General features: G+C 44.7%; 1 protein-coding gene across 11 annotated transcripts in view; it reads left to right on the plus strand.

Annotated features, from left to right (window-relative positions):
- The window catches only part of LRRFIP1 (LRR binding FLII interacting protein 1), a 104,142-nt gene that overhangs the window by 56,762 nt on the left and 35,249 nt on the right, over positions 1 to 12,131 (plus strand). For 2 of the 11 annotated variants that reach the window (XM_030951840.1, XM_030951841.1), the window contains exons 7-11: positions 3,165 to 3,197; positions 4,659 to 4,706; positions 7,964 to 8,020; positions 10,816 to 10,896; positions 12,029 to 12,073. The exons of 6 other annotated variants lie outside the window; for them this stretch is intronic. In XM_030951840.1, the coding sequence (XP_030807700.1) occupies positions 3,165 to 3,197; positions 4,659 to 4,706; positions 7,964 to 8,020; positions 10,816 to 10,896; positions 12,029 to 12,073 (264 nt within the window). The remainder of the gene's footprint in view (positions 1 to 3,164; positions 3,198 to 4,658; positions 4,707 to 7,963; positions 8,021 to 10,815; positions 10,897 to 12,028; positions 12,074 to 12,131) is intronic. 3 more of the 11 variants (XM_030951848.1, XM_030951838.1, XM_030951839.1) reach the window with 3 other exon arrangements.

Genomic DNA, 12,131 nt, shown 5'->3' on the forward strand with positions numbered 1-12,131 from the left:
GTGCAGGATCCTTTGTGGTCACTGCTCTTCACTCCTGCAGGAAGGACTCAGCCAAGACATTGGTGTCTGCATGCACCTTGTGAGCTCCCCTGTTTCACTCTGAAACTGGAAATTTGGGAAGGGGAAGTGCTGGTGGGGTCAGTGTTTATTAGCCCAGGAAACCAGAAGTGATTATCAGTGGAAATAAGTGTTGGGCACTTTGGAATTGCAGGTGAATACTCATAAAATAACAGAATATCCTGAGCTGGAAGGGACTCACATTGATCCAGCTCCTGTCCCTGAACAGACACTCCAGCAATCCCATCCTGACATCCCTGAGAGCCTTGTCCAAACTCTCCTGGAGCTCTGGCAGCCTTGGGACTGTGCCCATTTGTGCCCATTCCCTTGGCAGTGCCCAGCACCCTCTGGGGAAAGATCCTTTCCCTGATATCTAACCCAAAAATCCCTCTGACACAGCTCTAGGCATTCCCTCAGGTCCTGTCACTGGTTACTGGCTTTAAAAATACTTAGAAATACTTGAAAATCATCTGCAGGCCTGAGTTTTGTGGAGGTGGAATTAGGAAAACACTGAGTACTCATAGTACTGTAGGAAAAGTTTAAACAGTTTTTTCCTCAAAATATCCAGACAGTATTTTCCCAGATAACACACATTTATATAAACCTTAACTCTGTTTTTACATACTGTCTAAAAGACTCATTAAAAAAAAAATTCTGCTGCAGAGCCTTGTCAGGGATCCCACTGTAAAACTGCACAAAAATGGGCTTAAAAATACAAAGTGCTGCCTTGTTCCCTTTTTAGTGGAATCCTTATTGCTTCTCATGAAATGCTGTTGAAACCTTTTTTGCTCAAGATGACAAACTTGAGTGCTTTTCAGAGCTAGGAGATGCCTCAAAGCTCCAAAGATTCAGTGAAGAAAAGCCTCTCTGCACAGCAGAATGTGAAGAGCGGTGTTTATTTTACTTAGGGTTAAATGTTGACATATGGAAGTGTTTTTTGGAGGGGCAAAAATATCTCTAGTTCAGTTGAAATATCAATTCTGTCTGTTTGGAAGGTGATGACAACACAGATGGGTTGTTTATCCCTGCCTGTAACGTGGCACGATGCAAACACACCGGCTCTGTGTTTATAGCACATCTTCATCTGAAACATCTCCTCTTCATGGAAATCCACCACTGATTCTTTCTGAGGTGCTTTTGCAACACAATCCTGGGGTTTGTATACATTTAAAGAGCAGAAGCCCTGCATTCTGCCTCCTCACCATGCCTTGGAGGAGCTTTTCTGGCCCTTTTTCCCCTGAGCAGTCTCAGGCTGCGATAACCAGCAGCCTCCAGCTGCTCCGTGGGATGGCCCCAAATTCCTCATAGTTCTGCAAGGAATGTCCTTCTCTGACAGAAGGATCTGCCTGAAACTTTCCACCCCGGTGTTTCTCAGTGATGTTGCACAGGCCCTGTCCTCAAAAAGCAGCATTTGGTGGTGGATGTGCTGACATTTTGGCAGGCACAGGAGAAGTTTTGACAGAGCTTCCTTGCCTCGTTCTTGTGTCACTGGGATTGTAGAAGCACGTAAATATTTGCCAGTCTGAACTGAAATTTAGCCTTCTACATCTTGCAGTTGTTCTATTCACAATTAATTGATAGAATCACAGAATGGGTTGAGTCAGAAAAGACCTTAAAACTCATCTTGTTCCACCCCCTTCCACTATCTCAGGTTGCTCCAAGCCCCATCCAACCTGGCCTGGAACACTTCCAGGGAGCAGCCACAGCTGCTCTGGGCACCCTGTCCCAGGGCCTCACCACCCTCACAGGGAAGAATTTCTTCCTAATACCCAATTTAAACCTATTTTTTGTCAGTTTGGAGCCATTCTTTCCTTTCCCTGTCACTCCAGGCCCTTGTACACACCTCTCTGACCATTCCCAGTGTGGATTTACAGCAGATGCTTTTTAGTACTTTGACCACATCTGTGGCCAGTCGTGAAAGTTTGGCTCTTGCTGCATCTGTCTTCAAAATAACAAAGCCAAAAGCCCCATAAATTTTAACCAACCTTAAAAATCATTCTGAATTCTTGTGTCCAGTTTGGCTTTGGAGCTATTTTAGCCTGAAGTCAGCATCAAAACCAGATACCTTGTGTCCATGAAGGGTTTCTAAAATGACTTGGAGAGTTCTGAATGATGCTGTCTTTTTGGAGGCTCTCCTTCCATTGCTGCAGGATGCCATTTTTGATAAATTCCTCTTCCATCTTTGGCACTCAGGCTCCTTGCACTGTGAGGGGCTGGTGGTGCCAGGGCTTCCTTTTTGCAGCTGTGCTTCTCTTCTGTGCAGGAAGTTTTCACTGAAATGAGCCAATATCAGACATTCACTTTTCCCTAGGGCTTCACCACCCCACTGATCTGTGTGGGTTTCACTCTGGACTCTCCTCCTGGAATAGTTTTGAAGTGGATGCCTGGACTGCAGGCACCAGAGATGTGCTGAGGTTGCTTTTGGGGAGCTTCTGGAGCTTCTGGCAGAGCTAGGCAGCACTGCACACTGCAGAACCTCCAGAGATATTCATTAGACCAGGCCAGCAAATGGGCTGAGGCTCCAGAGCTGTGACTGTGCTGCAAACAGGGACCAGGGAGTCCTGGCTTGGTTGTGTCTGTGGCTCCTCCATGGAGAGGCTTCTTCAGCAGCTTCCCTGATAATCCTGAGCCCATCAACAGCTCCTGCCACTCCTGTTCCAGGAGTTCTGCAAGCTCAGTTCTGTATCATGCAGATTTTCATAGGGGAGCTCAGTAACATCAGCCTGTGCTTGTTGAGGCTCTCAAGCCTTTCTTCAGTCCCTTCTATGTCATTTGTCCTGGTTCTCCCACTTCCCAGCTGGCTGTCTCTAATCCAACACCATCAGCATGAAATATTGTTGTGGTATCAATCACTCCTGATTAATTTGTGCATCCTTATTTTATCAATCACTCCCGATTAATTTGTGCATCCTTGTTTTGTATCCTCCCAGCTTCCAAACTTGTGCCTTTGTGCAAGAAATCCTGCCTTATCAAAGTTCTTTTGTTGAGATTTCCATCTCCCTGCCTATTTTTGTGTTTGTTTGTTTTGTTTTGGGGAGTTCCTTTGATTGACATAACTTGTGTTTTCCTTTGTTTTCTGATTTTCCTCTCCTCTCATGCCTTTACAGTCTCATTTGGATTATGCCAGCACCTACCCAGTGGTGAGAATAGTCTGCCAGTTGCAGAGTGTGTTTGTGTGTGTGTGTGTTCAAAAACTAATCACGAAGAAGAAGCTAACACAGGTTGTGATAACTGCTCTGAGATCAGCGTGATCAGGAAGCATCCTGAGGCAGTTTGTGGTCTGTGATGTCAGGGTGCCACTTCCCTCTCCTCCTGCTCTGACACAGTTCAGATGAGAAGTGACAAATGATGATTAGTGAGATCTGAGCTGGGTTTAGCTCAGTAGTTACCACAGGCAGAGCAGAATGGATTTCCCCTGAAACACTGTCTCTGTTAAAGCCTGTCCATTGTTGGACCAGCTGCATCTGGATTTATTTCAGCACAGGTCTGGAAAGGAATAAAACTCTCATAAACTCACTGTAAATAGATCTAGCAAAGGTGACAGGATGTGGTACTTTCAGGGTCCCCAGAATGAAGGAGGAATTGAGAATCTGACTCCATGTTCTCAGAAGGCTGATTTATTATTTTATGTACTTATATTCTATTAAACAATGCTATACTAAACTGTGCTAAAGAATAGAGAAAGGATACAGACAGAAGGCTTAACAAGATACTAATGAAAAGCTCGTGACACCCCAGAGCCTCAACACAGCTGTCTGTGATTGGTCATTAAGTCAAAACAATTCACATGAAACCAATCAAACAACCACCTCTTGGATAAACAATCTCCAAACACATTCCAAAGCTGCAAAACACAGGAGAAGCAAATCAGATAATTATTATTTTCATTTTTCTCTAAGGCTTCTCAGCTTCCCAGGAGAAGAAATCCTGGGCAAAGAGGATTTTTCCAGAAAATGTGACAGTGACAGACAGGACAAGCACACTGCCTACCAAAGCTGCAGCTTGTGTTACCTTCACTTGAGAGGACAAAATCACATTATTAATAATGTTTTGACAGCGAGTATTTGCTCTGGGAACACTGAGATAAAGCAGCTCCTGAAAGAACAGAAAGGGGCAACGAGGACTAAAGCTCAGTTTAAAACATTTCCACAACTGGAGGTGTGCTGCATTCTGCAGGAAGCAAACTGGGCAGTGCAGTCCTGTAGATTCTCCTGCTTTCCCCTCTCCTTCATTCCCGGCGCTGTTTCCAACCAGCAGTGCAGCGCATCCCTTTGTGCCTGACCTACATCCCAGAATAATTCCAGCACGTTTGGGTGTTTGCATGGCTCTGTTGATACAGTCAGGATGGACAGCTGTGCATTGACTGAGCCCAGCCAGCGTGGCTGATTGGAAGCACAGCTGCTAAATTTACCAGTGCCATCAGCACTTGAGCAATATTCCCAATAACCGAGCAATATTCCCAATAACTGAGCATTTTATTCCATTGGCTGCTCCCTGGGCCCTGCTCTGCTCCTCTGCCTGCATGGGGATGTGCATGCCTGGCCCTGCATGGGGGTGCACACACTCACTGATCTCACCCCACGTTCTTCATCCCACTGCAGGCTGGATTAGAGAGTGAGAGGACCAAAAAGAAGAACTACTCCAAAGCAGTATGTATTTCTGTGTGTCTCAGAGAGGGTTCTGCCTCCAAAGCCACTGTGGCAGGACAAGGGGTGTGTGCAGGTGGCAGAGCTGCCAGCCCAGTGTCAAGGATACACCACAGCTATCAGCACTTGCTAGGCAATAATGAGCATCAGTTCATCTCCAAAATGTGGGGTAATCCAGACTCTTATTTCAGTGCTGTGCATAAAGAGCATGTGGGGAAAGTCAAAACTCTACTGGAGCTACATAACTTGAGCTGTAATAGGCAATATTGAGATAATGTCATAGAATCCCAAATGGTTTTGGTTAGAAAGGCCCTTAAAGCCCATCTCATTCCACCCCCTGTCAGGAGTGAATCTTATGGGGAGCAATTCCAGGCAGGCAAAGAAGACACTGATGCCTCAGGTTTGAGCTTTTCTATTTTTCAGATTCTATTCTGCTTTAGTGTGTGGGTCTGGGCTTCATATTAGGGGATGGTGAGCTCTCTGCACAGAGTAGGGAGACAAAACAATTCCTTCTCCAGCTGGGGACCAAGGACAAATGATCCAAATCTCAGACCCAAGAGCACAAACAACATTGGCTGAAGAGAGAAAAACAAGAAGGATGGGACTTCATAACCTAAAGCTATAACTGGACAATTAACTCCAATACACAGATGGAGCAGAACTTATAAAAGTGAGAGACCCCATGACCAGTCATCCATTTTTGTGACCATTTTGGTTCATCTTGGGTGCAGCCCTGGCTGGGCTCTTGTGCTGCCTAAGGTGGATCCATTGAGGCCTTTTAATAAATCCCTGCTGTATCCTTTAGCTCATCACAGGTGGAGGCTGGGTTGGGGTTCTTTGCCACACTGGAAACAAGCAGAGAAGTTTTCAGAGGGCTGGAAGTTGGGTCTGGGATTGAGAAAGCCTGAGGGAGCAGCACAAGTCGCAGCGTGAGGTAAAAAACATTACAAGCAGAAATGGACACAATGGCAGTGAAATGGTGTCCTGTGTCAAAAGCAAGAAGAAAATTAGGGTCACAAAAGGGAGAAAAGTAAAATGGAGTCTTTTTTGCCTCTCAAGCATGCAGTTTTATTTGTTCCAGTTTTCATGAGGGTCAGATGCTTTGCATGTAAATGTAGCCTAGAACAAAGGCCAGTGAGGTCTGGTAAAACTGACCCTGCTCTCCAAGAGCTGCCTGGAGCATTTGCCTTCAAAAATATGCACTGGAGAGGTTTCTGGAGAGGATGGGTCAGAGGGCCAGGGGAAATGGCCTCAGCTCTGGGGCTTCAGGCTCAAATCTGGGAGACACAGGGCAAATGAGGCAGATTCCTTTAGAAGGGCCTGAACTGTGAAGTGATAACCAGTTACCCTGGGCTTGTGGAGAATCCATCATGCCAATTCAGCTGGAGGTCCTAAGCAGGGTAATTATTTCAGGGCACAAAGGATGTTACTGTAAATTGCCTGTGAGGCTCCTGGCTGTCTCTGCGTGACATGAAGCAAAACCTTGGGCCAGATCTCGTTCTTGCAAAAGGAATGTACAGTTGGAAAATAACTTGGTTAGAGAACAGGACAGCTGGGAAGGATCTCAGCTGGTCTGTTCCCAGCTAAGACAGCATCATCTGGGTTTTTTAAGGAGGGAAAAGCAGTTCCCCAGGAGTCTGTATTGCCTGGCTGGCTAAGTGCAGGGAGTGAAGGCAGTTTCATACAAGGTTAGAGTGAAAATACTGATGATAAACAGGAGACAGCTTGTCAAATTGGAATAACAGTAAAAACAAATGGGGAATACCACATCTGGGAAAAATGAAGGTGCCATTACAGAGGAATAGGATGGTTCAGATAGTGATCTGAGGTTACATTTAGTCAATATTGCACAGCTGAAAAAGGCAAACAAATCCTCAGTGTAGCAATAAAAGGGGTGGTGGAGATAATTGGTCTGCACAGAGCGCTGCCTTCAGCTGCTGGAGATTCCTTTTAACCATTCTTAAGCCTTGGAGAAATTCAAGGAGCCTGGAAAAAAACAAACAAACAACAACCTGATAAAAATTGGAAAGAAGCCAAGCTGTGTGAGAAGGCTACAGCAGTATTTCAAATCAGTTCTTGAATAAAAGAAACTTGGAAGTTTGCCTTCCATTTGGGGTGATAGTATTGCATTTCAATAGAGATTCTAAGCTTTTCCCAGAAGTAGCTTTCCCAGCTTGGCTCTGAACTGGTTTCTAAGTTAATTTGTTTAATTTTTCATGCAAGCTGCTGTATAGTAGATGATAAATATTTCTCTTGGAAATTGATTCAGATTCGTTCTAGTGGATTTTCATTTTGGAACTCATTAAAACATGGACTTCAAAACTTAATTTTAATAGAAATTCTAATTAAATTTCCACCAAACCCCCACCCCAAATACACAGAGTGCTACCTTGTTTTCAGTGTTAAACCAGGGCTGGTTGTGAGGTGATACCTGAACAGTGAATTGCTGGGGAAACCTGAGCTTTTAATGCTGTCCATTGAGGAGACTTTTGGGTTCTCTTCTTCACCACCACATTCCCAGACTCAGGACTGGGTCACTGATTGTTTTGTTTTATTCCCAGCGCTGCTGCCATAGGGATTTGAAGCACCTCACCTTGTTTAAGGAGCAGTCCTTCTGGGCTTGTTTGTTTTCCCTCCTGACCCCCGGGAGGACAGCTGAGCCCACCCCAATCTCCTGCTAGCCCTCAGAATCCTGGGGTGAGGCAGATGGCCACTGTCTGGGTTTCATTCTGAGGCTCAAAATCAAAAAGAAGAGAATTTATACAGCACTGCATGTTTGTTAAGCTGGATTTCTCAAATAGAATTAATTCCTCTGCTACAATTTGCAGCTTTTTAGGTGTTTGGCTGCCTGAGGTATAAACAGCTCTAGTGATTTATGGCCTTTATTGTAGTCTCTGATCTCCTTTTTGTCCCCATTTTGTGTCCTATTCCCTTCACAGTGTTTGAATATAGACCAGTAATAATAGGGGAGGCAAAAAAAATTTTTAAAAAGGGGGATCAAAAAGGGCAAGCAGGAGTATCCTTGACATTTTTGGCTGTTCCAGAGGCAGTGACACAAATGTTCGTGTCCTCGTGTTTGAATTCATGACCTAATCCTGCACTGCTCCTGTTCCTGGTGTACCTTTGAAAAGTTCTGTCTCTGCCTTTGCCTTTCATAAGTGATGACATTTGCTTAAAAATTCCCTTCGGGGTCTACGTCAATTTTTCTTCTCTCCTTTTTTGTCTTTCCTTTTTTTGTTTTTCCTTTCCTTCCCAAACAGACCAATGGTTATGAGGAAGACGTGTATGGATCATCCCAGAGTAGAAAATCTAGCAGGGTTAGTAGATGATTTCTATTGCTATAAAATTCTATCTCTCCATTTAATGGGATTAAAGCTAATTAGCAAATTCTTTTGGGCAGCGAAGCAGGTTTTACCTGCCTTGCACGTTGTGGGTTTGGAGTTTGTCAGGCACTGGGGGTGCAGCAAGAAGCTGTCTGGGAAATAAAAAATCAAAAATCAAGCCCTGAGCTGGGGAGTCTCAGAAATTGGTACAGAAAGATCTTGGGAGCCAGAACTGCTTTGACTTGTAAACAAAATTGGTTAGAAATTACATTGTGGCAGTGCTGGCAGGGAGGATTTCCACATGCTGGAAACAGAGTGAGTGCTTTTCAACCTCTACAAGGTGTTCATGCTGTGCTCTAGTACTGAATCTCCTAATTTAGTCCATGCCTTGAGATTTGCATAGTTAAAATGGGCTTTGGATTTTGAATTTGCATAGTTAAAATGGATTTTGAATTTTCCCCAAACGCACATTGTTTATTTGAAGTTTGTTTAACTAAATGCCTTTGGTTTTTTGGGTTTTTTTTTCTTTTTTCCCTTTATAAACCATATCCTAGGGTTTCTGGAAACACCTACAGAGCTGAAGAACCAGTGCAAGTGTTCCCACTTAACTACTTAACATTGATGGACTTTTATTTCCAGTCCAGAAAAGCTTAATAATTAATGCAATTGTGAGGATGCAGGTCACAATGTTCCCTCCTGTTCCAGCACAAGTGTTGTGTGTCAATTACAGCAACTCCTGGCCCTGCTTTGTTAAATATTGGAGATTGTGCAAATGATTTGAAGGGGTTGTCCAGGCACAGCCTGGGGGCAGAGGGGGAACTGTTTGGGGTTTTTTATTCCCCCTTTATTTTAACAAAGCCAGACAAAAGCTCAGAGCCTGTTGATCTTTGTGCTATCAAGGCTTCTAAAGAAATTTAGTGCTGTGCAGCCTTAAGCTCAGTGTTTAGGCCAAAAATAAACTCTTTTAAGCCTCCATTTATCCAAGTGTTTGAGCAATAACACGCTGAACATGAGAGGGAGTTCAGGGGGTGACTCTGTAGGCACAAAGTTAAGCAGGAGCCTGGATAAACAGTGAAATCTGATATTTCACGTCCATCTAAAATTGTTGCTGCCATATAATTTAGCTGGCATTATGTGGATAAGAGACAATGAAATACTGTTGCATGAACTGCTGAAAAAACAGCCTGTCCTGTTGCTGGCCCATTTGAGGAGTTCAAGGAGCTTTATTCTGTAGCACTGGTGATAAATGATGTTCTTACTCTTTACTGACATACTCCAGTGCTCCAAGGACTGCAGGGAGAGCAAAATATCTGCAAGAAAGTCATCCAGGGGGAAGAGGTTGTTTGGTTTCCATTTAAATAATTTAAAATCATGCTGGAATTAGCGTTTGCAGCGTGGGGGTTTAGTCTGAGTAGGGCTTAATTACAGCAACATCGTTAGTTCCTTGTAGTTCTGTTGCTGTTTAGATTAATCATTAATTAGGAGGGGGAGGAATGTTTGGGGGTAACTCAGAATAGCTGAAACTTCAAACCAAATTGATGCCAGCCTGGCTGGCATTCACTTTTTAGGAATATTCTCTCCAAAAGGCCCAAGCTGAATCACAAAGTGACAAGGAAGAATGAAAAACAGGAAAATTCTTCAGGACAGCAGGGAAATGATGAGTGAACCTGCTGGCAATGGCTGTTTCCAAAATAGGTGTCCAGTTTTAAGTCACAGAATGGGCTGATCTCCATGTGCACACTGCACTTGCAGTGTCACAGGCTGATCCCTTAAATATGATTAATGCCATGTGCCAAACAGCCCACGTGCAGATTGCAAACTCTAAGCAGGAATGAAAGTAATTTCTTAAAGTTCAGTTCAGGTTTCCTTTCAGACGAAGTCTCCTTGTACAGGCATTGTTTGGGGGGTTTTGGTTTTGGTTGTTTCTTGGGTTAGGTTTTTTTTGAGGTTGGACAATGCTTTGCCCTCAGCCTGTACCTGTGGGTGTTGTGACATATCTAAATTTCTGTTTGCTTGCAGTGACAGAAGAAAGCAAACAAATTCCTTTAATTTGCCACAGATCTCCCTCCTTTGTGAGGAAATTAACACCTCCATGGACCTCTGGTGAGGCAAGTTAGGGTTTGTGAGGAGCTGACTGCTGAAATCAGAGAGCTTTGGCTGTCTGGACCCCCTGAGAAATGTTTGGAGAGGAAAGGTGTCAGGGAATAGGTGTGAAAGGAGAGCTCTGGAGAGCAGCAAAGAAGGTGAAAGTGTGACATCTTTCAGAACAACCATTCCTCCTTGAGATCCCCTGAGTGGACCAGAAGTGCAGGGATGACTGGATGCAGGGCAGAAAGCAGGGAGAGAAAGTGTTTAATTTAAAGAAGGTGCTTGAAGTCTCACTTCTTAGAGAACAGTTTTCTTTCCACTCAGTCTTACCATGTCTGACTGGGCTGCTCACACTCCTGCTGGGCACAGCCAGCAGCTTTGGTCCCTGGCTTTGCTCTCCATCTCCCAGCATCTCAGGGTGTAGCTTACAGGACATAAACTCCCCAGGATCTCAGGAGGAACCTGGCCAGCTCTCTGACCAGTGCATTTTTCCAGTGCTTCAAAGCTCCCACAGCTTTCACACATCCTCACAGCTTTAATGCAGTTCTCTCTTCTTTTTGCATCCGTGGCCACTTTGGCTGCTTTGCAGTTTGTATTCACTCAATTTACTTTTTGCTTCCCATTTAAAGGAATAAAGAATGAAGCTGATTTCTCAAGGAGTTTTTTTTTCCTTTTTTTTTTTGCTTTGTTTGTTAATGCAGGCTTCCTACTACTCTGACCTGGGTCTCCCCAACAGCAGCTATGCTTCCACATCTCAACTTTCTTCCCAAAATGGAAATTGGGTCTGTTGCCCTCTGGCTTCACCTGGCCTGGACTTTGTTTGGAAAATACAACCTCTTGTAGTTAGGAATCAATTGGACCAATTGACAAGAGTCTCTGTAGCCTTTTTTAGTGAAACTTTAAAAAAAGCCCCGAACAAATCAGACCTTTTAAGATTGGAATGAGTCATGGAAAACTGTTTTCAAATGAGCACAGTCAGTTTTCCTTTGCTGCTCCTCCCTTTCCTTGTCTGCCATTGGCCTCAGTTGGTCTGGAAAGATAAGGGAAATCTTAATTACCTGAAGTTCTCTGTTTGAGGCAGCTCCTCTGCCTAGCGTGTCAGCCTGGTGAGCTTGAGACAAACCAGTCTGCACCACACAAAATTACAGGGAAGCAACTCCCAGAGTGCTGGGAGAGCATCAGTCGAGTGTGAAACCCCTGGGAGGTTGCATTGTCCCCTGTGTGTGGCAGAGCTGGGTGCCAGCAGAGCTCCAGCAGTGCCCCAGGGGACACAGCACAGCACAGGGGTGTGGATGGGGCACTGGCAGCGGGACCTGGGCTGGGGGTGCCTGCTGGAGTCTCTTGCACCCAGCTCTGCCACACACAGAGTGCTCTGGGTTTGTGTGAGTTCTGCATCTCGGGGGGGATGGTTACTAACACTTGTTTCAGCCTGCTCTGACTGAAGCACTTGTAATTTTTTCCTGAATTGGTTGTGTTTTCTCTGCATTTGTGAATAGTGAAACACACAGGAGATGATCTTAGAGCTGTGTGAAACACTAACAGTGTGTGCTTTGTGGCTCTTTTTCATGAGGACAAACCCCATTTCTGGCTCCTGTACACAAACGTGTGGGAGACAATAACAGCTTAACAACCTAAAATTAAATTTTGCTGTTTTGCTTTTGCATACTGTCTGTGTCCTCCCTTCCTGTAGGAAACGCACGTGCCTGCTTGGTATTCTTAGTCTTTGGGAGCAGAGATCTAATGCTTTCATGGAGCACATGACTAATATTCTCTGTGATGGGCTTCCTTCTGTTGTCATGTAGTGATCCTAATCTCTCACCAAGAGGGTTCATTCTGCTGTAGGCACCTTTTTTCTTTTTTTCCCTGTTGAATTTTCTGTGCCGAACCAAAAAGTGTTGTGCTTGTCTCCCCCAGCCCTCCCTGCTGTACAGCGATGCCCTGCCAGCCAGGAGTTACAGGGTTTGTTGTGCTGATGCTCTGAGCACCCACACCAGAGCCACCCACCCCCAGCCATGCA

The sequence above is a fragment of the Camarhynchus parvulus genome, chromosome 7 (genome assembly GCF_901933205.1).
Source record: "Camarhynchus parvulus chromosome 7, STF_HiC, whole genome shotgun sequence".
Classification (NCBI taxonomy): Eukaryota; Metazoa; Chordata; class Aves; order Passeriformes; family Thraupidae; genus Camarhynchus; species Camarhynchus parvulus.